Source organism: Pleurodeles waltl, chromosome 4_2 (assembly GCF_031143425.1).
Source record: "Pleurodeles waltl isolate 20211129_DDA chromosome 4_2, aPleWal1.hap1.20221129, whole genome shotgun sequence".
NCBI classification, from domain to species: domain Eukaryota; kingdom Metazoa; phylum Chordata; class Amphibia; order Caudata; family Salamandridae; genus Pleurodeles; species Pleurodeles waltl.
Window position 1 is genome coordinate 111,790,583 of NC_090443.1, and position 21,216 is coordinate 111,811,798.

Below are 21,216 nucleotides of genomic sequence, written 5' to 3' on the forward strand. Positions count from 1 at the left end.
CTTGTCATTGAGGCGTAATAGCGGCGCGCACCTAATTCACCAACGGCCATATAGGAGTTGCTTTAACGCTCCACACCACTGTGTTGTACTACTGCCACATCGCAGAATGTAAATGTTAATTAAAGTGGACTAAGGCCTGCGACACTCAGATCTGGGTCCTGAACATTGCTGTCTGCTATTGCCTCACTCTTGAGGGGCCGTTCAACCACCTCAAACCTGAATTAAGAAGTATTGCCCACCTAATACAGCGTGATAATTGTAGCAACACTCACGAAGACAATCCTAATGTAACAGCCAATTAAGCACAAGTATTAAATTAGGTTTGAAATCATTATCAGCGCGAAATAAAGAGTCGCAAGCTCTCAAGCCTAATAACACTTTTTACAGTAATATGAATTTGCTGCCAACCTAAACGTACAGAAATGATTGCACCAGTAAGGGTTTTAGTCCTCCATAATACTAGTGTAACTTTCAACTACCTGATTGATTCAACATTGTTTGTACAAATAAATCCATTGATCTTCTAAATCATGCTATTTCACTCACACCATGGTGGATCTCAGGGAATTTACGGCAAAGGAAAGATAAACCAAGTCTAGCCTAAAATGATTGAACCACTCTCCTCCTGTTCCTAAATCCCCAGTTAAGGAAAAAACAGACTCGTCCTCCCCATTAGAAGGCATCCTACAAAAGCATGACATGGTGCATGATATTGCCCAGAGCACCAAAACAAATACTGATATGTTCCAAGTTAAAGTATCAGGTATCCGCAAAGATTTGAAAGATATAACGGTAAGAATCTCCAGTGCTGAAACGAGAATCTCATTTATCAAAGACTATAGCAACTCTCAATCTAAACAACAACAAGATGTGGCGCAGTCTGTGACCCTACTCAGAACTGAAATTACAGAGCTTGAGGACAGAAAGCGGCTCAGCAACCTCCATATCTTTGGTCTGCCAGAAGGAATTGAAAACACGTTGAAAACAACAATAGACTTCTTAATCAAATGGATCCTTGAGGTGCTACAAATTTCCTTTAACATGGACTTTGAGATTGAAAGAGCCCGTAGGGCTCCAACTATCATACTGAAGAACAAGTCAGCTCCAAGGCCTTTAATCTTTAAACCTCTTCGTTACCACCATACAGAACTGATATTGGCACACATGATGAAAGTTAAGAGGATAACCTGGCAAAACCATATCTCAACACTACGCAAAAGAAACTGTCATACATTGGAAAGGCTTCCTAGACTTACGCAAAAGATTGTTAGAAATGGACATCCCTTTCGCCTTCTCAGGCCCGTCCAATTTTTGAATCACATTCAAAGGTCAAAGATTTTTACAGAGCCAGCAGGACTGTCCTTCTTTCTAGACAACAAATCTATAATGCAGATGGAAGCTGACATTACTCACGGAAACCCAACATCCCATACTCACCCATGACATTCAAGATTACAGTTGTGTTGCATTGTGAAGGTAATCCGTTGACCTCAAACGTTAGCGACTCCAGTGGGTAAACCTTTAATGACTTGCTTGCAGAATTAAAGCCTAAGTTTGAGCTTAAGCATTTAAACCGACCTCTAGATGAATTCAAATTATTAAGATAGGTATTAGTATAATTTCTCGATGTTTCAAACAAGAAGGTATGTCTACCTTTGACCTTACTATTTTTAAGTTTCATGTATAACGCAGCAATGCACAAGCAGTTATAATTAGAAGATTAGATACTGAGAAGTACTAATTTCTGACTCACATAATGTCACTCTATGCTTGCTGCATATATATATCTGTGCTTTGACTCCATAAACTTAGGTCTAGTGGGCCCACAAACACCTCAATTCTTGACTGCTTACCCCACTGGCCACCAATAACATCGCTAAATGTGGTCACTCTAAATGTTAAGGGACTGAATCATTCAGTAAAAAGAGCTAAAATACTAGAGTACTGTAAAGACCTAGCTGGTGACATAATACTCCTCCAAGAAACTAACATCGGCTACTAAGAAGCCCTATCAATGAGGAAAGGCAGGAAAACAAATGGAGTATTTACCCTATTCTCCAAAAGATGTTGCCTTTCAGTTATCTCCTCTGAACATGACCTTACTGGTAGATGGTAACTCAAAAGACAAAACAGCAGAGAATAAGACGTGTACGTGATAAACATCCTCACTCCTAATGCAGATGATCCCATATTATGTCACACACTAAACAAGAAATTAGCATCCTCTGGCACTCAAAGATAATATTGGATGGTAATTTTAGTTTACCAATGGACCCCAATATAGATCACCATTCCACTATCAAATTTGGATCCACTAAAGCTCATAAACAGATGTCTAACGGCTGCACTACACATCGCCTTTTAGAGGCATGCAGGTTACATAACCCAAAAGGTAATGACTTTACTTTCTTCTCATCACCTCACACAAGCTTCTCTCACATTGACTGCATCTTAGTAGACGTGTAGTGTCAGACCACGCAGCCGTCACAATGTCCATACTAAACCTTCTGAATACAGGAAAAAAATGAATTTGGTGCCTGAATGAGGAATAACTGGAAAAGGAACAGGGTATACTGGACATCCAAAACTAAATTAACCTGTTTTTCAAACAAAATAACCTATCTGCTACTTCTCCATTGGTCCTATGGGATGCGTTCAAATGCACCATAAGAGGGCACCCACTGAAACACATGTTAAAAAGAAACAAAGACATTAAGAAGACTCTACAAAAACCAAGCAATGATATTAAAAAGAAGTAAGCATTATTAAGACACTTCAGGGACAGTAACCTACTAAAAAATATTAAACTCCTAAAATACGAATATAACAACATTGTGAGTAAAAGAGCTTACCTGTGGGTTCATACCCCAAAAAACAAAAGGTTACTGTTTCTAAACAGAGCGGGGAAGGTCCTGACAGCCACGCTCAAATTTAAAAACCTCATCAATCAAGTCCCACACATTAAAGCTCAAGATGGTGCCACAAAGTTCAAAACTTAGGAAATTCTTGTAGTATTTTAACGCTTCTATGTTCAGTTATATAGCTCCCAAAATGCGAGCAGTTAGGAAGCATGTAAATACTTTCTCCACCCCCCCCGATCAAACCGGCCTCTGAAATATACATAAGTCGTCTGAACAAGCCGATAGACACCAAAGAAATTACCAACGCTATAAAATCTATCTGCTCCGGGAAAGCCCTGAGACCGACTGCTTTCCCATCATCTTCTATTATAAAAATCCTGCATGCTATAACCAATCCACTAAAAGAACCCTTGATCATTTTGACTTCCAAGGTAAAGTCTCTGGGACTGCTGCCAAAGTCACAACATTGGTTATCTCGAAAGAAGGCAAAGACCACTAACATCCCAAAATTTTAGGCCGATGTCACTCTCGAATATGAAGGCCAAAACTCTTGCTAAGATACTAGCCAAAAGATTAGAACCATGCCTCCCCAATCTCATCCATAATACCCAAACTGGGTTTGTTAAAGGAAGACTGGCAAGAGACATTATTCTGACTTTTTGCCCAATATTCTTACTTACCTACAGCGGCCATTGCGCTCAACGCAGAAAAGATTTTGATAAGGTTTTGTGGCCATTCCTCAGTGCTGTTCTTGAAGCAGACAATCTCGGAATGACATTCATCAACATGACCATGGCTCTATCAGCCAATCCCAAAGCAAATATCAGAATAAGTGGCACAATGCCCCTCCTCATTGAGTTACATCAGGTTACACGCCAGGGGTGCCCCCTCTCACCCTTACTGTTCCTCGTTCCATAGACCTATTACTCCAAATGAACAACTCCTCACCTGATATTGTTGGGTTCCAATTTCGCATTTTACTTTTCAAAACGGCTGCCTATGCTCATGACATCCTCATTTTTTTCTGACAATATTTGGAAAAGCCATTCCGACAATCACCAATATCATAGAAGAATTATCTAAGATCTCTGGGTACACTCTAAATAAGGACAAAACAGAGGTCTTTCCTCTTAATCTACACTGCTTAGCTATACATCTGGGAGACTCGTGACTGGGGACTAAATCTTTATTGTTTAGTTCATAAAAACCATAACAATCATCTCATAACACAACATGTTTAAAAGATAAAACATCTCTAAAATTCCGTACATTCCTTGGCCATGAGACCATGCGAGGATCTACAATCAGTTTCTTAATTCTTAGATGCAAAAAAAAGTGCGTGATTAGGTATGCAACCCGGATGGCAGGTTTACGTCTTTGGAGTGTGCAGTCAAGAATTTGATGAATTTGCATATTGATTGTGCGTCATTGGGATCAAACATTGACATCACCGCTGACCGGCAGGAACGAGTCCCATTTCTCATAAAAAGTGGTTTTAATAGTTGTCTGCGGGCTTCTTTTAAGGCTGTACAAATACAAATCAGGAGAACCATATCTTCTTTTGGTTCACCTGATTTGTATTTGATCTCTGGGTACACTCTAAATAAGGACAAAACAGAGGTCTTTCCTCTTAATCTACACTGCTTAGCTACACATCTGGGAGACTTGTGACTGAAATGGCAGCCACAGGCACTTAAATACTTGGGGAAATGATTCACCCAAGACATAACTGATAACAGTTAAATATAACGAATCTCAAACCATTTAGGAAAATACTAAACCTCTCTACTCCTGGTCCCCCAAACATATTTAATGGTGGGCAGACTCAAAACACTCAAAATTATGATCACCCCCAATTGTGAACTTCGTTTCCTCCATGCTCCCTATAAAGCTCACTCAAACCATTTCAAAACACTAGATAGAGTAACATCAAATTTCCTTTGGAGTGGTAAGAGAGCGAGACTCTCGCTTAAAACACCCAGATTAGGCTTTGAAGACAGAGGCTGCAACTTACCAACCTAGGACCTATATCACTCAGCCTTCTTAGCAAAACAAGGGGCCCTATGGATACTTCCTGATACGGGCAGCCACCCACTCTGGATAGGATTAGAACTCTCACTTCTATCCCCTTATATAACAATGCTGGAATGTAAATATAATCATTCACAACAAATATTTACGGATACCCACAGGGCTCTTAACTTACTGGATAAAACGTTAACAAACTCAATCCATAACTCTGTGCGAGCATCACTCTGGCATAACCTCAAAATCAACCATGAAACTACTGGCCACCTCAGTACCTCGTGGGCCTCAAAGGGCATAACTATGATTGGAGATCTATATGACACAAAAGGTTGCCCATGCTCCTTTGCTGAACTCCAAAGAATATATAACCTTCCTAACCTCGATTTATATGGATTTCTAAAATTAAAATGTGAACATGACCCTGTCCTAACTATTATCTCATGTCTAACCACATAGCAGCAGTCAGGACACTTAGCATCAAAATTATATAAAACTCAGACTGGATCTAACCCCTCTGTAAACTCTTCACTCAAATTGAAATGGTCCAAACATCTAGAACCTACAAAAAATTTACATCACAGTCACGAACTGGTCTAAAATAGGCAAGACAGCATTATACAATAAGAAGACATCCTCCTTCTTATAATCAAAATTCTTCACCATGAACCTCCTTCAATCAACACCTGCCAGACTACATGAATTGAAACTTGGAGACAGTGACATCTGTTGGAACTGTAATATGATGACTGGATCCCAGGAACACATGTCCTTTTGCCGCCATCCCCTGAAGACATACTGGACCAAGACCACAGAATCCATCTTTTCAACACTACAATAACCGTGAATTTCCCAATGATTGCCCTGGGTCCCTTTGCTACACCAACACTACTGAACGTCAGACCTCAGGACATGTCTCTGTTAGATCTTTTATTAACAGTGTCAGATAAGGTTATTCTAACAGAATATACATCGTTCTCCAACATTTCATACCACACATGGTAGGCATGGATTTCTTGCCTAAGAGGTGCACACTACAAAGTGACTCCCCTAATAATCCTGAGATCTCAAAGGAAGTTTGGCAAGCCCTAACCATGCATCATAATAAAAGTGATCCCTCTACTTAACTGCACACTGTAATTGCTACATATTTAGTAGCAATATGCCCCCACATTCCTGAATCTCACTGGGCCCCCCACTCCCCATTCGACCCCCCAGTTCGATCTACCTTTCGTTGATTAACGATCATGCTACAACTCCTACAAAAGTACAGATACGCCCTTCCATGTTCTCAACAACATCATTACCCTTACTACACACTCATAAGTAATATCAACACCAAAATGTCACAGCTAAAAGCTGACGCAGTGTCCATAAAATCTTCTTAGTAGAACCATGTAGCTAATGATCTATGACCAACCATGGACTCCAACAGCAACCTATTCTGCAACACTTGAAAATGCATTATGTATACTACTCCCGATGACCCATTGTACCAGGACGCCACTTAGTGGCACCAAGAAATGTTCCATGCTGTCCATGTTTTGATATCATTGTGTGTATCATTAACAATTTTTCGTTATGTGATGTTGTACTTACAAAACTCAAATAAAACTTGATGGAGTAAATTTGCAATTTTTTATCGAGGAAAAATGCCTTCTTAATAAAGGAACATGACAAAATCTGCATGTTGTTCTCGGACAACTTGGGATACGCGATAAGTATTATACCCGATTAATTCCAATTGCCTCCGTATTAGTTTTTATCAGGGGTGATAGTTGTCACATCTGAGTGGTCAAGTCACTGAGCGCCTTTGTGTTTTCTTTCTTTTTTTTCCGCCCCCAAATTTTACTCAAAATGAAATTCGAATCGCGGCCCTGGTCTGCAATTACCTTGTAGTTTGACATGTCATTTCTTTGTAATTTAGAACTGGATTTTCCTTTTAATCTGGCAGGATTCCAGCCTATATTTTTGCAGAAACATTTGGCAAACTACGATTGTACTTATGCCCCAGTAAAAAATGATTATATGCATACAGCAGACATATACTGTACATTTCACAGCATCATCAACACCGCAGCAAGGTGGCCCACACCTCCCGTCTTGCATACTATCCAGAAAAGTAATACAACACCCCAAAGGCAAAGGTCACAGAGCAGGAAGTCTTTCAACCTATGACAAAAGAGTTATCTCTGAAACAAAGCACTTTTGAAATTCGTTCAAGATCTCAGGTCTGCAGGCCCAGGTGGGAGCTCCGAAGTTGAAGTGGAATCAGCCTTCACAGTATGTGCGGAACACACTATTTTGACCTGAATGCAGTGGCATAACAAAGGCCCCTGCAGCCCCCCCCCCCCTGAGTCCAGGGGCCCCCTCCTGGTACTTTGCGGGGGGAGGGGCTCAAGTTTTGTTATGCTATTGGCTAAATGCAATGTCACCAAGTCCCATTTTTGCTCAGTTGGCATCATTTTACTAGTGTGACTGCACCTCAGCCTTGCCCATACTGCAGTATGGATTACTGGGTCTTCTGACTAGCCCCTATCTTGTGTGTACATACGACCCCGCTGCCCCTCTGGCTAGGTCTGTGCTGTGTTGCTACCAACATGTTTTAGTTCTATCTTTAACTCTATTGTGAAGTCCTATCTCTCTTGCCTCCTTCGTCATCACACTCCTGGGGCTGCGCCATAAGACATGATTGCAGCACCTCTGTGGCCAAGACAAGAAAACACTCCCCTCATAGGATCACGGTAAATACAACCCTCTGTCCACCATGCATCCCCCCAAACTGTAGGTGGTCACCTGCCTGAAAATGTACTTTGGCATCCCACATAGGTTTTTAGCTAAATGCTAATGAATGTACATACATTAGTTACATACAATATACATAGCTACATACAATTACAATTAGCTACATACAATATAAAATGTCCTCGCAGTGAATCTCCACCATACCGCATCCGGACTCCATACACTCCACACCTAAGTATAATCACACAACACACACTTGGGAAAATCAGGGACTGTTTAAATTCCTTAAGAGATCAGTAAACACCTCCCCCTGGGGTTCCGCTAAAAGGACCCATATCCCCGGACTGTGAAACACCAGCCAATAAGGCCAATCTCCCCTTAACCAAACAAATATACAGTACTCATCCTCCACTGTATGTGAGGGTAAACTTAATATGTATCAACATTCCAGCAGAATCTAGCCCTCTGCTTGGGGTAAAAAAGAATCATTTTGGAACACCCACCAGTGGTATTTGAGATTTGAAGTCCTTGGCTAGAAGAAGCACAGAACCACAGAGGGACGTCTGTACAACCTGGGCTAAATCTGGGTGACAAGCGCAGAACTCTTGTGGCCCCTATCCTGCCTTCCCTTATTATTTTCCTGTCGTGCAGGACTTTGGCTTCAGAGACTGGAGGGTTCTTATTAAGTAATACTGCTGCTTTAAAGATTAGGATCTTGCAGGGCCTTGATCTTTATGATCTGTTTGTTACTTTTAAGTACATAGGCACGCAGCCATGGAGTTAACAGTTTGCCGGATACTAGATGTAGGGCATTGCTTTTCCTTAAAGAGAAACGCCAAATGAAGAAATTCTTTCACTAGCCACCTTCCCCAGGTGCTTGTCCTCATGTTTCTTAGAGCCTTCTGTATCGGGAAAGAATCGGAACAGCGTGTCCGGAACCACGCCTGCACTGTTCACGCAAGTGGAACAATGCTTGCCTGAACAACGCACGCCTTTTTCTTTGCATGTGCTGAACAACACACCTTCGTGGTTAAGGCAGAGATAAAGGAAGATCCATCGGTAGAAGACGCGGTCAGGTAAGTGGGGCTGGACAATCTTGGGGGTAGTTTTTAGGGGTGGTGGCTGAGGGTGGAGGGGTTGGGGTGGTTAGGTTATTTTATTTTTTTAAGGGGCAGGGGACGGTTCTATTGTTTTTAGGGCAGGGTGGGGGGTCGGGGGGAATTTTGAATTTAAGGGGGGTTGGGTTTTTAAGTGCGGGGTTGGGTAATTTTATATTTAGGGTGGGTGGGGGGTCGGGTTTTTAGGGTTGGGTGTTGGGGTAATTTTGTATTTAGCGCAGGTGGTGGTGGGTTATTAGGGGTGGGGTGCGTTGTTGGGTTAATTCTGTATTCAGGGCAGGCTGGGGGGTTGGGTTTTTGGGGGTGGGAGTGAGGGGGTTGGGATAATTTTGTTTTTAGGGGTTGGGTAGTTTTATTTTTGGAGGGTGGGGGTCGGTTTTAGGGCTAGGGGGGTGGGGGTATCAGGGTAGTTTTTAAAGGTGAGGGGTCGGGGTACTTCAGTTTTTAGGTGCGGGGTGGGCGGTTCGGGGTAAATTTGTTTTTAGGGGTTGGGTTGTTTTATTTTTGGGGTGGGGTCGGTTTTAGGGCTCAGGGTGGGTGAGGGTATTGGGGTAGTTTTTAAAGGTGGGGCATCAGGGTAATTTTATTTTTAGGGGTTGGGTTGTTTTATTTTTGGGGTGGGGTCGGTTTCAGGGCTCAGGGTGGTTGGGGGGGTGTTGGGGTAGTTTTTAAGGGTGGGAGGGTCAGGGTACTTCTGTTTTTAGTTTGGGGGGTGGCATGCGACAACCACACATGCTGTTTCCACACATGCCTTTGCCTGCCTTTACAATGAAAAATTGTTGTAAAGGCATGCGTGGTAAAGGCATGTGTTGAAACAACATGGTTGTTGTTCCGACTGCGTTGTACAGGCATGCATGCTTGCCGCATGCGTGGTTCCATCATACAACCTTCTGTATCCTCATCAACAAGGATTCATGCAGTGTTCGGCTCTTACATGCTGTAAGCTTTAGAACTTTAGGCGGAGCTGACAAAGGTAGGTGTTGCACCTAGAACTTAATTTGTAATAGAGTGAGTGTCTGGACTCTGCTCACAAGCCCACGGCCAGTGCAATAAAATGTTGGCGCGCCAAATACCTACATAGCATAGTCTTACGTCCACCTCATAATTCTTTAAACTACTACCAGGGACTCCCTGCCTGTTTATATCACTCTTCCAGGTTGCTGCTTTCTCCCTGTTTTTCACTTCCTGTATGTGTTTTCCCTCTCTTCCACTCAGTAAATATCTAATTTACAGAAATAAGTGCTGGCCCCCAAAAAAGAGTGCCGGTGGACCCCCACCAGCAATCACTGTCTCAAATTAAGCACTGGTTGCTCCTAAGTTGTAGCTGACCGAGAAAACAATTCGAAATTGGTCTATAATTTGTTAGCTTCTTTGGATCCAAAGTATTTTTGTGAGGGGTGTTACCATGCATCTTTCAAAGTTTTATGGAATTCTCCTTTTCTAAATGACATGTTCATAAATCCTGCCAAGAACGTGGTGCTCACCTCCTTGCTGTTGTTGATTTTTCAACATTTGTAATAGTAATTACTAATATTTATATCTAATTCATACTATTCATTTCTAATTCCTAATATTTCTGAGAAAGAAGTCTCTTTCTAGCATGGTTACCCCCATTTCGACCTGTTTGTCAGCATGTTTGATTGGTGGCCTACTTGTCAGTATGTTTCACTATTTTTTGTCAGTATGCTAACCAGGACCCCAGTGCTTATGCTCTCTCTGTTCCCAAATTTGTCACTGCATACTGGTATCCCAGTAGTTCACTCCAAATTGGCATACTGGTGCCCCCTTATAAGTCCCTAGTATATGATACTTAGGTACCCAGGACACTGAGGCTCAAGGGGTTCCCTATGGGCTGCAGCATTACTTTTGCCACCCATAGGGAGCCCATACAAAGGCTTCTACAGGTCTGCCATTGCAGCCTGTGTGAAATGGTGCACGCACCATTTCACAGCCATTTACACTGCACCAGGTCATTTATGAGTCACCTATATGTCTGGCCTTCCAACCCTGAAGGCTATGTGCAAAGTACCTGTGTGTGAGAGTACCCCTGCACTAGCAGAGGTGCCCCCACGTAGTCCCTGGATCCACCTCTCTGCAGCGACGACCGGTGGTGTGGGTCCCCCCTCCAGATGACAAGTGTGGATCCAGCAACACAGGTGGTGGACTAAAGTGACCCCAACAGTCCCAAAGTCCAGCTGTCCAACTTTGGTGGAGATCAGACCTTGCCTCCCCACGCAAGACAGTACCGCCGTGCACTGCGTGACTTGCAGTTGCCAAGGCTTGTGTGCGACCTTCCAAGAAGTTCTTAATGCACAGCACAGCTTAGGCCCCCAGCACTCCATCCTGCGATGCACAGCTTCCTGAGTGGTTCTCCGGCGGCAGTGCCATCTTCTGCTAACCGTGAGTTTTGCATGTGCGGAATCCAGCAATGCAAACCAGACTGCAATCATCCATTGGGACATCTTCTGCACCAATCAGGAACCCGCATCTGTCTTCTTGGGTGCATAACTGACATTTTCTTCTCATCAGTAGTTCTTCTTTTGCACCTTCATCCGGGTTAGCATGGGCTCCTGTTCTCCCTGGACTCTTCAGTGCTTCTTGGACTTGGTCCCCTTCTTCCACAGGTCTTCAGGTCCAGTTCCAGTTGGTGTATTGCAGTCTCTTCTGGTTCTTGCATACTCTTCTATCACGACTTCTTGTGTGTTTCAGGAAACTTACTGTGATGTACTCCTGCTTTCCTGGGCTCTGGGGCGGGTTCTATTACTTACATTTGGTATTTTCTTACACTCCCTGCGGCCCTCTACACACTACACTTGCGTAGGTGGGAAACCAACTTTCTCACTTTTTTAGTATATGGTTTGTGTTCCCTCTAGGCCCATTGCAACCTATTGTGATTTTCACTATTTGCACTGTTTTCTGACTGTGTACTTACCTGTTTTTGGATACTAGTGAATATATTGTGTATGTTACTTACCTCCTAAGAGAGTATAGTCTCTAAGGTATTTTTAGCATTTGTGTCACCAAAATAAAATACCTTTATTTTTGTAATACTGAGTATTTTCTTTCATGTGTGTGAGTACTGTGTGACTACAGTGGTATTGCAAGAGATTTGTAGGTCTCCTAGTTCAGCCTTGGCTGATCTGCTACAAGCTACCTCTAGACAGCCTAGCTGCTAGATACTGACTACATTTCACTAATGAGGGATAACTGCACCAGGTATAAGGTGTAAGTACTTTTGGTATCCACTACAAACCAGGCCAGCCTCCTACAATATTCATTTGTAATACCTGTTGTAACAGAAACTCAGATGTCCCATGATTCAATTATAGACCTGGGCGAGGTCTATAATATTACACAGGCCTCGAGAAAAATGGAAAGGAGGAGTGGATACAGTCGTTAAGGAAAAATGAAACTTCACCACCCTTGCCCTGGATGAATTGATAGGTCCTGACGTAATGGGTTTCACATTAAAATACGGAAAAGGATGTGTCTTCTCTGGTATCCTCTGTCATCGATCTCTAGGCTCATCTATTTCTTATCTCTATACCTTTGTCGAACTTATTTCCAATTTAGCCCTAACCCACTCAAATTTCTTCATTTTGGGAGATATTAATATGTGGGCAGAGGGAGATCAATCATTCCCTTCTAAGGAACTTCAAGGCTTCTTTGAAACACTGGAGCTACAGCCGTTAGTGCATGGCCCCACCCACCAAGGTGGTCACACCTTGCACCTCATCTTCTCCCCAGAAGCTTTAACAGTAGTGGAGAATATTATACCCTTATATATGGACTGATCATGCGCTAGTGGCCTTCCACATTAATGTGAAGGAACTGAATGTCCAGTACAATGAACTGACTATAATCAGACAAGGAAGTGTTTCACACAAACTACACCAACCATTAAAAGGGAAACTGTTCGATTTAGCATCCTTATGCGTTTGCCATACAACAGTAGATGATAAGAACGAGGATATAGTGAATAAAATTGATGAAACGTTTGTCAAAAAAACCCTGAATAAATTTGAAAATCCATCGCAGACCTTCAGCTCCATAGAATAAGACTGCTTTAAAAACATCCAGCAAGCCTGCAAGTAATTGGAAAGACAATGATGTAGGCCCTGCTTCGATGAGGACAAAAGACACTTAAAAAATGCTCTTAATGAGTATAAGGAGATTAATAAGGCAAACGCCAATTACTTTGCAAATGTAATTCTCAGTGCCCCTAATGGCACTAAAAGGTCTTTGATACTGTGCAGGAGCTAACAAACCCAGATTACATGAAGCAAGTAATAAACCCTCACAGGCTATGTGGCAATCTTTCAGACTTATTTGATAGTAACATAAACAAAATAATTGAAGAGATAAAGACCCTTCAACAAATAACAAGTATTGGACCCACAGATCCCCGTGCCAGCCACATCAGAACTTTAGATTCTTTTGAACCCATGATTGATAAAAGTTTTGGAGCCTTAGGGGCTGATTACGAGTTTAGCGGTCCCAACGCGGGACTGCCAAGTTCACCAAGAGGAGGCCACCGCCATAGAGGTGGCATTCCCCCCCCCATTACAACGTTGCCGCCTGTCTGACCAGGCTGACTGGTGGAAACATTGAAATAGAGCATTCCCGCTGTGCTACACGATAGCACTCAGCTCCCTTAAATGACCCATGTGCTATCTCATAGCACAGAAGGAGCCGACCAGCACTCTCGGAATGCACACTGTCTGAAAAGCAGACAGTGCTCATTCCGATGGTGCTGGGCCGGGGGCCCCAGCACTTGTTCTCTGACAGCCTTTACATGGTGGGCAAACTGTCAGGGGAAACCGCCATGAAAAGGCTGGCAGAGAACAAGGTTGCAATCAGCCAGACAGCACTGAGTTCTGCGCTGCCCTCGCTGTCTACATATTGCTCTGACTACAAAATCATCAATCATGGAGTACCACAAGGATTGGCCCATAGTCCATTCCTTTTCAACATCTATATGATGCCCCTCCTAACTCTCATCAAGTGCCATAACATCAGCTTGGTGAATAATGCAGACAATAATCAATTGAGCTTATCGAATGAAAGCAATAAACCAGACACCCTGGTCAGTTTTCACAACTGTATGTATGATATATTCAACTGGCTAGGCAGCAACTCACTGAATTGCAATGGGCATACAACCGAGTTCCTGTGATGTCCAGCTACAAAATTCCCTATGAAACTCCCTTTGAATTTCTGTCCACTGGCTAAAGAAACCTAACTAAGACAATAGGAAATGGTCGGTAACTTAATAGTCTACTTTGGCAAGAAGTTATCTCAGGCTAGTCATGTAAATAAAGTAGCATGGACTTGCTTTGCGCTGCTCTGAGGCTTAAGAAAACTCCTACCAATATTGCCACCACAGGCGAAAACCTTGATTGTGTGAAATGTGATTCTCATTAAGCTTGACTATTTTAATGCACTATTACTTGGAATACCAGAATACTTGCTAAAGAGACTATACAGAGTTTAGGCTTCTGCAGCAAAATTGGTATTGGATAGGCCTAGGAGATCATTTGCCTCCAGTGCAATGAAGGAACTTAACTGGTTCCCTATAAAGCAGAGCATTTAAACCTTTGTGTACTGTTTTAAGACACTTCAGGGAAAAGGCCTCCTGCCTCAACCAAGAAAACTAAAGAGGTATGTCCCATAGAGATGCCTTTGGTCAACCACCACAAAGCTAATTTGCATGGCAAAATTTGGTAAACTGAGACAGGGCAGTCGAGCCTTTATGGTCGGAGCAGCTCAACTCTGGAATAAGCTTCCGGCTGCCTTAATAGTTGATTACGCTTCAGAAAAGCCCTTAAAACGTGGCTCTTTCCTAAGTAACCCCAGGATTATCGCTACATGCCCTTGTTAGGTTTGCAGCAGACATCCCGTACACATTTTGCCTGCATACAGGCTTCATCACCAGGATACCTGTTAGGTGACAGTGCACTCCGTAAGTGTTTTAAATAAATAGATAGAAATACCTTGGCTGTGAGTTCAGATGCAAACTAAATAATCTGCCATTTTCTCCAGATTCTCTTGATTGTAGGGAGAACCCACTAGTGTCATAGGTAAAACTGCTTCTCATCCCTATTGGGTTGTAAATCAAGGCCACATACATATCTGCATCAGTAGAACAAAGCCCGCAAGTCTCCAATAGTGCTTATGGGTCAATAGGCGACCACCTGTATTTGGGGATGGTGCAAGGGAGTAGTTAGAAAATTAAAATACCCCCCACTTTGAACCAATGGCTCTTAGCGAGCGAAGCAAGTCGTCGCCAACCTCCCCAGAAGAGCTTGCTTGTCTCTTCCATCCAAACATGTATCCATTTATCTTTTTGTCCTTCCGTTAACCTGCTGATGTGCACCATTTCTCCTTTACATTCTGTCATTCATTCATTCATTCAGTCTTTCATCCAACATTCAGGTTGTCACCATTCCATCCATCCACCTGCCCATATTTCTCCAAACATGTCCATCTACTTTCAAACCTATCCATCAAACATATCAATCCTTTTACTCAATCATACATCCTTTCACTTGTCCATCACACCTTTCATCCATTCATTCATACATCCATTCATTCAGTCATCCATCCATCCTTTCGCTCATCCATCCACCCTTTCACTTCATGCATTCTAACTTTCGCTCATCCATCAATCCACGCTTTCACTCAGCCATCCAACTTTCACTCATTCATCTATCCTTTGATGATCCATCCACTCATCTAGCAATCCATTTACCCTTTCACTCATCCATCCATTTCACTCACTCATCCATCCCTCCACCACTTCACTCGTTTGTCCAACCATCTGTCCATCTACCCTACTTATCACTCATACATCCCTACATAAATCCTTTAACTCATCCATCCATGTTGGCTCATTTATTCATCCACCCTTGCATTCACTCAATCCACCTATCCATTCATTCATTCATCCATGTATCCTTTCAATCGTCAATCCATCCGTCCATCTTTTTACTCATCCGTCCATCCATCCTTTCACTCATCCATGCACCCTTTCATTTGTCCAACCATCCTTCCACCCATCCATCCACGCTCCCATATATCCTGCCTTTCACTCATCAGTCCTTACATCCATCTGTTTAATCATTCAGCCATGCATCTCTCCATTCACCTTTTCACTCACTTATCCATCCACAATTTTACTCCCACATCCATCCATCCAGCCACCTAGTTATCCTTTCACTAAGCCATCCATTCTTTCACTCACTCACTCATCCATCCATTCATCCATCCTTTCACTCACTCATCCATCCATCCACCCTTTCATCCAGACATCCATCGACCCTCCCTTTCATTCATTCATCCATTCTTTCAGTCATCCGTACTTATATCCATCTTTTCACTCATCCGTCCACTTTTTCAACCTGTCCATCCCTCCAGCCTTTCTCTTCCTTCGTCAATGCATCCATCCATTTACCCTTTCACTCATCATCCATTCTTTCACTCAATCATCCATCTATTCTTTCTCTCATTATCCCTCCATCTACCCTTTCACACATACATTCATTCATTCATCTATTCTTCTTCCCTTTAACTCACCCATCCTTACATCCACCCTTTCACTCATTCATCCGTGCATCTATCCATCCACCCCTTCACTCATCCATCCATCCTTTCGCTCACTGACCTCCTCACGCTTTTACATTAATTATGAGACTTTGACTGCGAGTTGCAGACGATGAGGCACATCAAAAAGCCCACCCCCATTGTAGCCGCTAAAGCGGAGGTTGACAATGCCTCTAAGATAGTGTGAAGTCTGGTACAAAAAAACATAAATAACTCCATTTCCATTAGACCTTCTTCCGTGTTGCAACCGGCAATGTGCAGCTGATAACATAACACTGTTCCAATGCATGGACCTCTGACACATCTTAGTGTTTGCCTGCAATTTATTTTTTTCACTTGTCGAAAATCTATATAGGATGATACAGATCCAGCAGACTATGAGTCTAGCACAGTGACTGTACGAATGTTCTACAATGTCTAAAGGAAGCATGGTAGTCTCCGTCTCCTTTTAAACATGTAATTTGGTTATTATCTGACTTCTGTACAGGATTTTATCTGATCTTCTGTGATGGTGGTGCGAGAAAATCAGTCCTACTATTCCCATGAGAAGCTGTAGGTCTTTTGTTTGGGCATACTGTTAAAGGAAGCAAATTGTCCCAAGAACATTGGGTACACACTGATAAAATACCTTTGTCATCAGACATTGACAGTCTGGTTCTTTCCGTTTTGTAGCAGGTTGAAATGATACAACTGTGATGACTGTTTTCAGTCAGAAAGGGCAATGTGAAAAGTGACACACTGTCTGTTCTGACCTCATTTTCTAAGGCATTAATTGTTTACAAACGTTTTCAATCTCCTGTTTTGACGCGGCCTAAGTCTTAAATTAAATTGAATCTCAATGGGTGTTGGATTTGGGATGTTCCTGGACTATTCCTTTCTGGAATAAGATATGGCATAGATCTTATAGAATATCTAGATCAGGTTCTACCACACAGTCCGTCACTTTTCTTTCTTTACCACAGACTTTATTTTACCCCTCTACTATAGCCAAATTCTCTGTATCTTCAACTTCAAGTTGTTGGTCTTGCGATAGCTCAAAGGGTGACCTTATGCATCTCCTCTTTGAGTATCCTCCCACTGTCTCCTTCTGGAGAAAAGTTTGGCGTCAGCTTACCTCAATTTTTCATTTGTAATCCGAATTATCTCCCTCAGTGCTGTTTCTAGGTAGCCTCTCTGTCGACATTGTTTCAGATGATGATAATATAAAGTTGTTGGATCTCATGTTAGCTTTAGCCTTTCAGCAAATTACTCTTAATTGGAAAAATTCATCCAACATTTCCTATAAGGCTTGGTAGTATAATGTCTGCCACTATCACAGACCAGATATTGCTTTTACGTCCTTATGCTGCCCCTCCATAAATAGAGATCTGTACTGGCTACCTTTGACTGATTATCTGAATACTGTTGCTTGCAATTCTACTAATTGTACATTATCTGAGAATTTTAAGCCTCCATGAATTGTTTGTTATCTCTGTTTTTGATTGAATCTAATTTTAGCTCATTTTATGCTTTACTGAATATCACTGTTATTTAGCTTTTCAATACCCATTGTATCTTTTTTTTAATTGGACTTATTCCGTTTTTTATGGTTTTCCCCCATTTTACATTTTAAAATGTTAAACAGCTTTTACAATTCCTTTCAAGTTTATCTCATTACCGTTGTGACAGATATCTTGTATTGATATTATGAGATCCATATGTATTTTGTTTTGAATAAAGCTGATTTACCTTAAAAAAAAGTGATGCACTGACATTCTCATTTACATTGACTGGCCTGTGCCACTGAGCTAGCAGTTTCGTCTTTGTAGTTGGTAAAAAGACCAGTGCCTGATTACTGATCTAGAGGGTTTCTAATGGCGTAATATTGTCGTAATATTTTTCACATGCCTCTTGGAAAGTGTGTAGAGGTTCTGTGGCACCTTTTTGAACTTCTTGTCATCTTTGGTACAGAGATATAATTTACCAGAGGTACAGCTGTATTCCCTTACGCCACTCATTTTACAGCGCCATATCTAGTAGCCAGCATGGTTATCTCCTGAATAAGATGTCAAATGGATTTAACTCCATGGAGGCTTGTCGAGTGCTTCATACAGTGATGAGGACGAGGTGTAATCTAGTGACCATCCTTTATACCCAGACTGATGGTCTTTCTTAGCATCTGCTTGATAATCCTATTGAAACATTCTATTATATCATCCAATTCTGGATAGTAAATGGATGTTTAATAAGGTGAATCTTTATGATTTTGCACATCTGGTTAGGGGCTGTGACATGATGTTTGTACCCTGATCAGCAGTGATCTCCTCAAGTGAAAAATGTGTTTCGGATGTAGTTATGGGATATCTTGGTCCCCCATAATGCAAGTGCTTCAAGGTACCTGGTAGCAAAGTTTACAATAACCAGAATCTGTTTATGTAATGGAACTGGTTTAAACAGTAGAGGTTGAACTGGAGTTTTTGGGTTATAGCCTAGGTTTTGTTTTTGGCAATATGGACACCTTTGGAGTAATTGTGGTTTTGGCATGTATTCCAGGGTAAAAGAAGCATTGCATTCTTGGCCCCTTGGTATGGTATGTTGTGCTGGCTGTGAGCTAGTTGATGTACTGCACAGTAAAAGGCAGTAGGCTCTAAAAATTATTTCTGCAATGGTTCCGCAGATTTTGGCACTATGGGGGTCATTCTGACCCTCGCGGGCGGCGGAAGCCGCCCGCCTGGCGGGAACCGGCAGAAGACCGTACCGCGGTCAAATGACCGCGGCGGTCATTCTGACTTTCCCACTGGGCCGGCGGGCGACCGCCAGAAGGCCGCCCGCCGGGCCAGCGGGAAAGCCCCTTCAATGAGGATGCCGGCTCCGAATGGAGCCGGCGGAGTCGAAGGGGTGCGATGGCTGCAGTGGCCCCCGTCGCGATTTTCAGTGTCTGCAAAGCAGACACTGAAAATCTTTATGGGGCCCTGTTAGGGGGCCCCTGCACTGCCCATGCCAGTGGCATGGGCAGTGCAGGGGCCCCCAGGGGCCCCACGACACCCGTTACCGCCATCCTGTTCCTGGCGGTGAAAACCGCCAGGAACAGGATGGCGGTAAGGGGGTCGGAATCCCCATGGCGGCGCTGCAAGCAGCGCCGCCATGGAGGATTCCCTGGGGCAGGGGAAAACCAGCGGGAAACTGCCGGTTTCCCTTTTCTGACCGCGGCTTTACCGCCGCGGTCAGAATTGCCCCGGAAGCACCGCCAGCCTGTTGGCGGTGCTTCCGCGGTCGTTGGCCGTGGCGGTCCATGACCGCCAGGGTCAGAATGACCCCCTATGTGATTAACCTGTTCTTGCCGACCATTAAAGTACTGGCAGTTTGGAAGCGGTTCTGTATCATTTTCCTTCTTGGCTCATCCTATGCATTTTGAAATGTGAGACTTGATTCTGTATTCTTTGGAAGTAGAATTGTGATTCCAAGTTTCAATCAAAAGAGCAGGACAATGGAAGATTAATGTGCTGTGCTCTATGGATTGCTGTGGTGTTCCTATCCTTTGTTTTGTATTCAACTTTTCTGTTCTCAGATTGAACCTCAGTCAATGTTGGTAGTGGCAAAGAAAGTTTAATGTAATCATTCTTCTTCTTAGGGGCATTCATAGAACAAATCAAGAAAAAATATAACTGTTTTGGAAGATTAGGTACAGTTTCAATTGCTGAGGGAACAGAATGGTCATTTGTGCTCAGGAGGATTCTGGTCATGTTTTAATATCCCATGGATACGTGTGAAAAATATACACCTTTCCCTTTGGCCAATAAGGTGTTGCCAATGCAGATCCAAGTGCAAAAAGGATACCAGTTTTCATCCTTTTCTAGACTTAAAGCTTTTTCTTCAGATTTGGTTGATTTTAGGGAGGACCTACTAGTTTTATAGTGGTGAAAATGCCTCACTGACCCTTTAGTCTAGACCACAAGGTCTGCAATTGTTAAAGCACGCCTTCTACCTTTCAGTAGCAGATGTGGACTAGTAAGCAAATCTCCGATGAGTGGAGATGGTGTGAAGGTTGGGAGCAAAAACAAAATAAAACCTACTGACAAAATCACTTGGATCTTTTCTTTGTTTTGTTGTAATCAGCGATGTGCAGCTGACAACACTGCACTGGTCCAATGCATGGACCTTTGAGCATGTTGCTATGTACATCATCATGAATTGGAAATCGGTATTTGACCTAAGTAAGTTAAACAGAATCAAGAGTTCAAAGCCATCTTAAGAAATATTGCAGCTACAGGAACTTGCATAAAAGAAAATATAGGTGTCCAATTTGACTTGTCAAAAGAGTTTGTGGTCAGAGGAACAGAGCTGGTATTTTTGTCTCCTTTGGCAATTTCCTTTAATACAATACAATTGCTATTTGAAGTAAGCTCCAAGTGTCATACAGAGTGAATGATCTTATAGCTTGATCAAACAGAGTTTTTTATAGCCTAAAACCACTATAAAACCTACTTGCTCATTTTCTTTAATCTTCTTCTCTCTACAGGGCTTTGGGGCTTGGTCAATAATGCTGGCGTTGGAACTCCAATCGCTCCAAATGAGTGGCTGACTCTAGACGACTTCATTCGGGTGATAAATGTGAACCTAATTGGGATGATTGATGTTACACTTTGCCTACTTGCCCTTGTGAGGAAGGCTCGAGGGAGGATTGTCAATGTGTCCAGTGCCGCCGGCAGGGTGCCCCTAATCGGAGGAGGGTACTGCATATCCAAATTTGGAGTTGAAGCTTTCTCTGACAGCTTGAGGTGAGTATCTTGGCTGCAATTTATCACAAGTTAAATTTTGCTATACCCATGTCTTCACTTTGTCCTGTGCTGAAAAATATGGCCCTTCAAAATGTAAGTATTGACAGA

General features: G+C 42.6%; 1 protein-coding gene across 1 annotated transcript in view; it reads left to right on the plus strand.

Annotated features, from left to right (window-relative positions):
* Positions 1 to 21,216, plus strand: part of LOC138294085 (retinol dehydrogenase 7-like) — a 129,609-nt gene that overhangs the window by 35,604 nt on the left and 72,789 nt on the right. Inside the window, exon 2 of the mRNA XM_069233319.1 lies at positions 20,850 to 21,108. Coding sequence (XP_069089420.1) covers positions 20,850 to 21,108 — 259 coding nt within the window. The remainder of the gene's footprint in view (positions 1 to 20,849; positions 21,109 to 21,216) is intronic.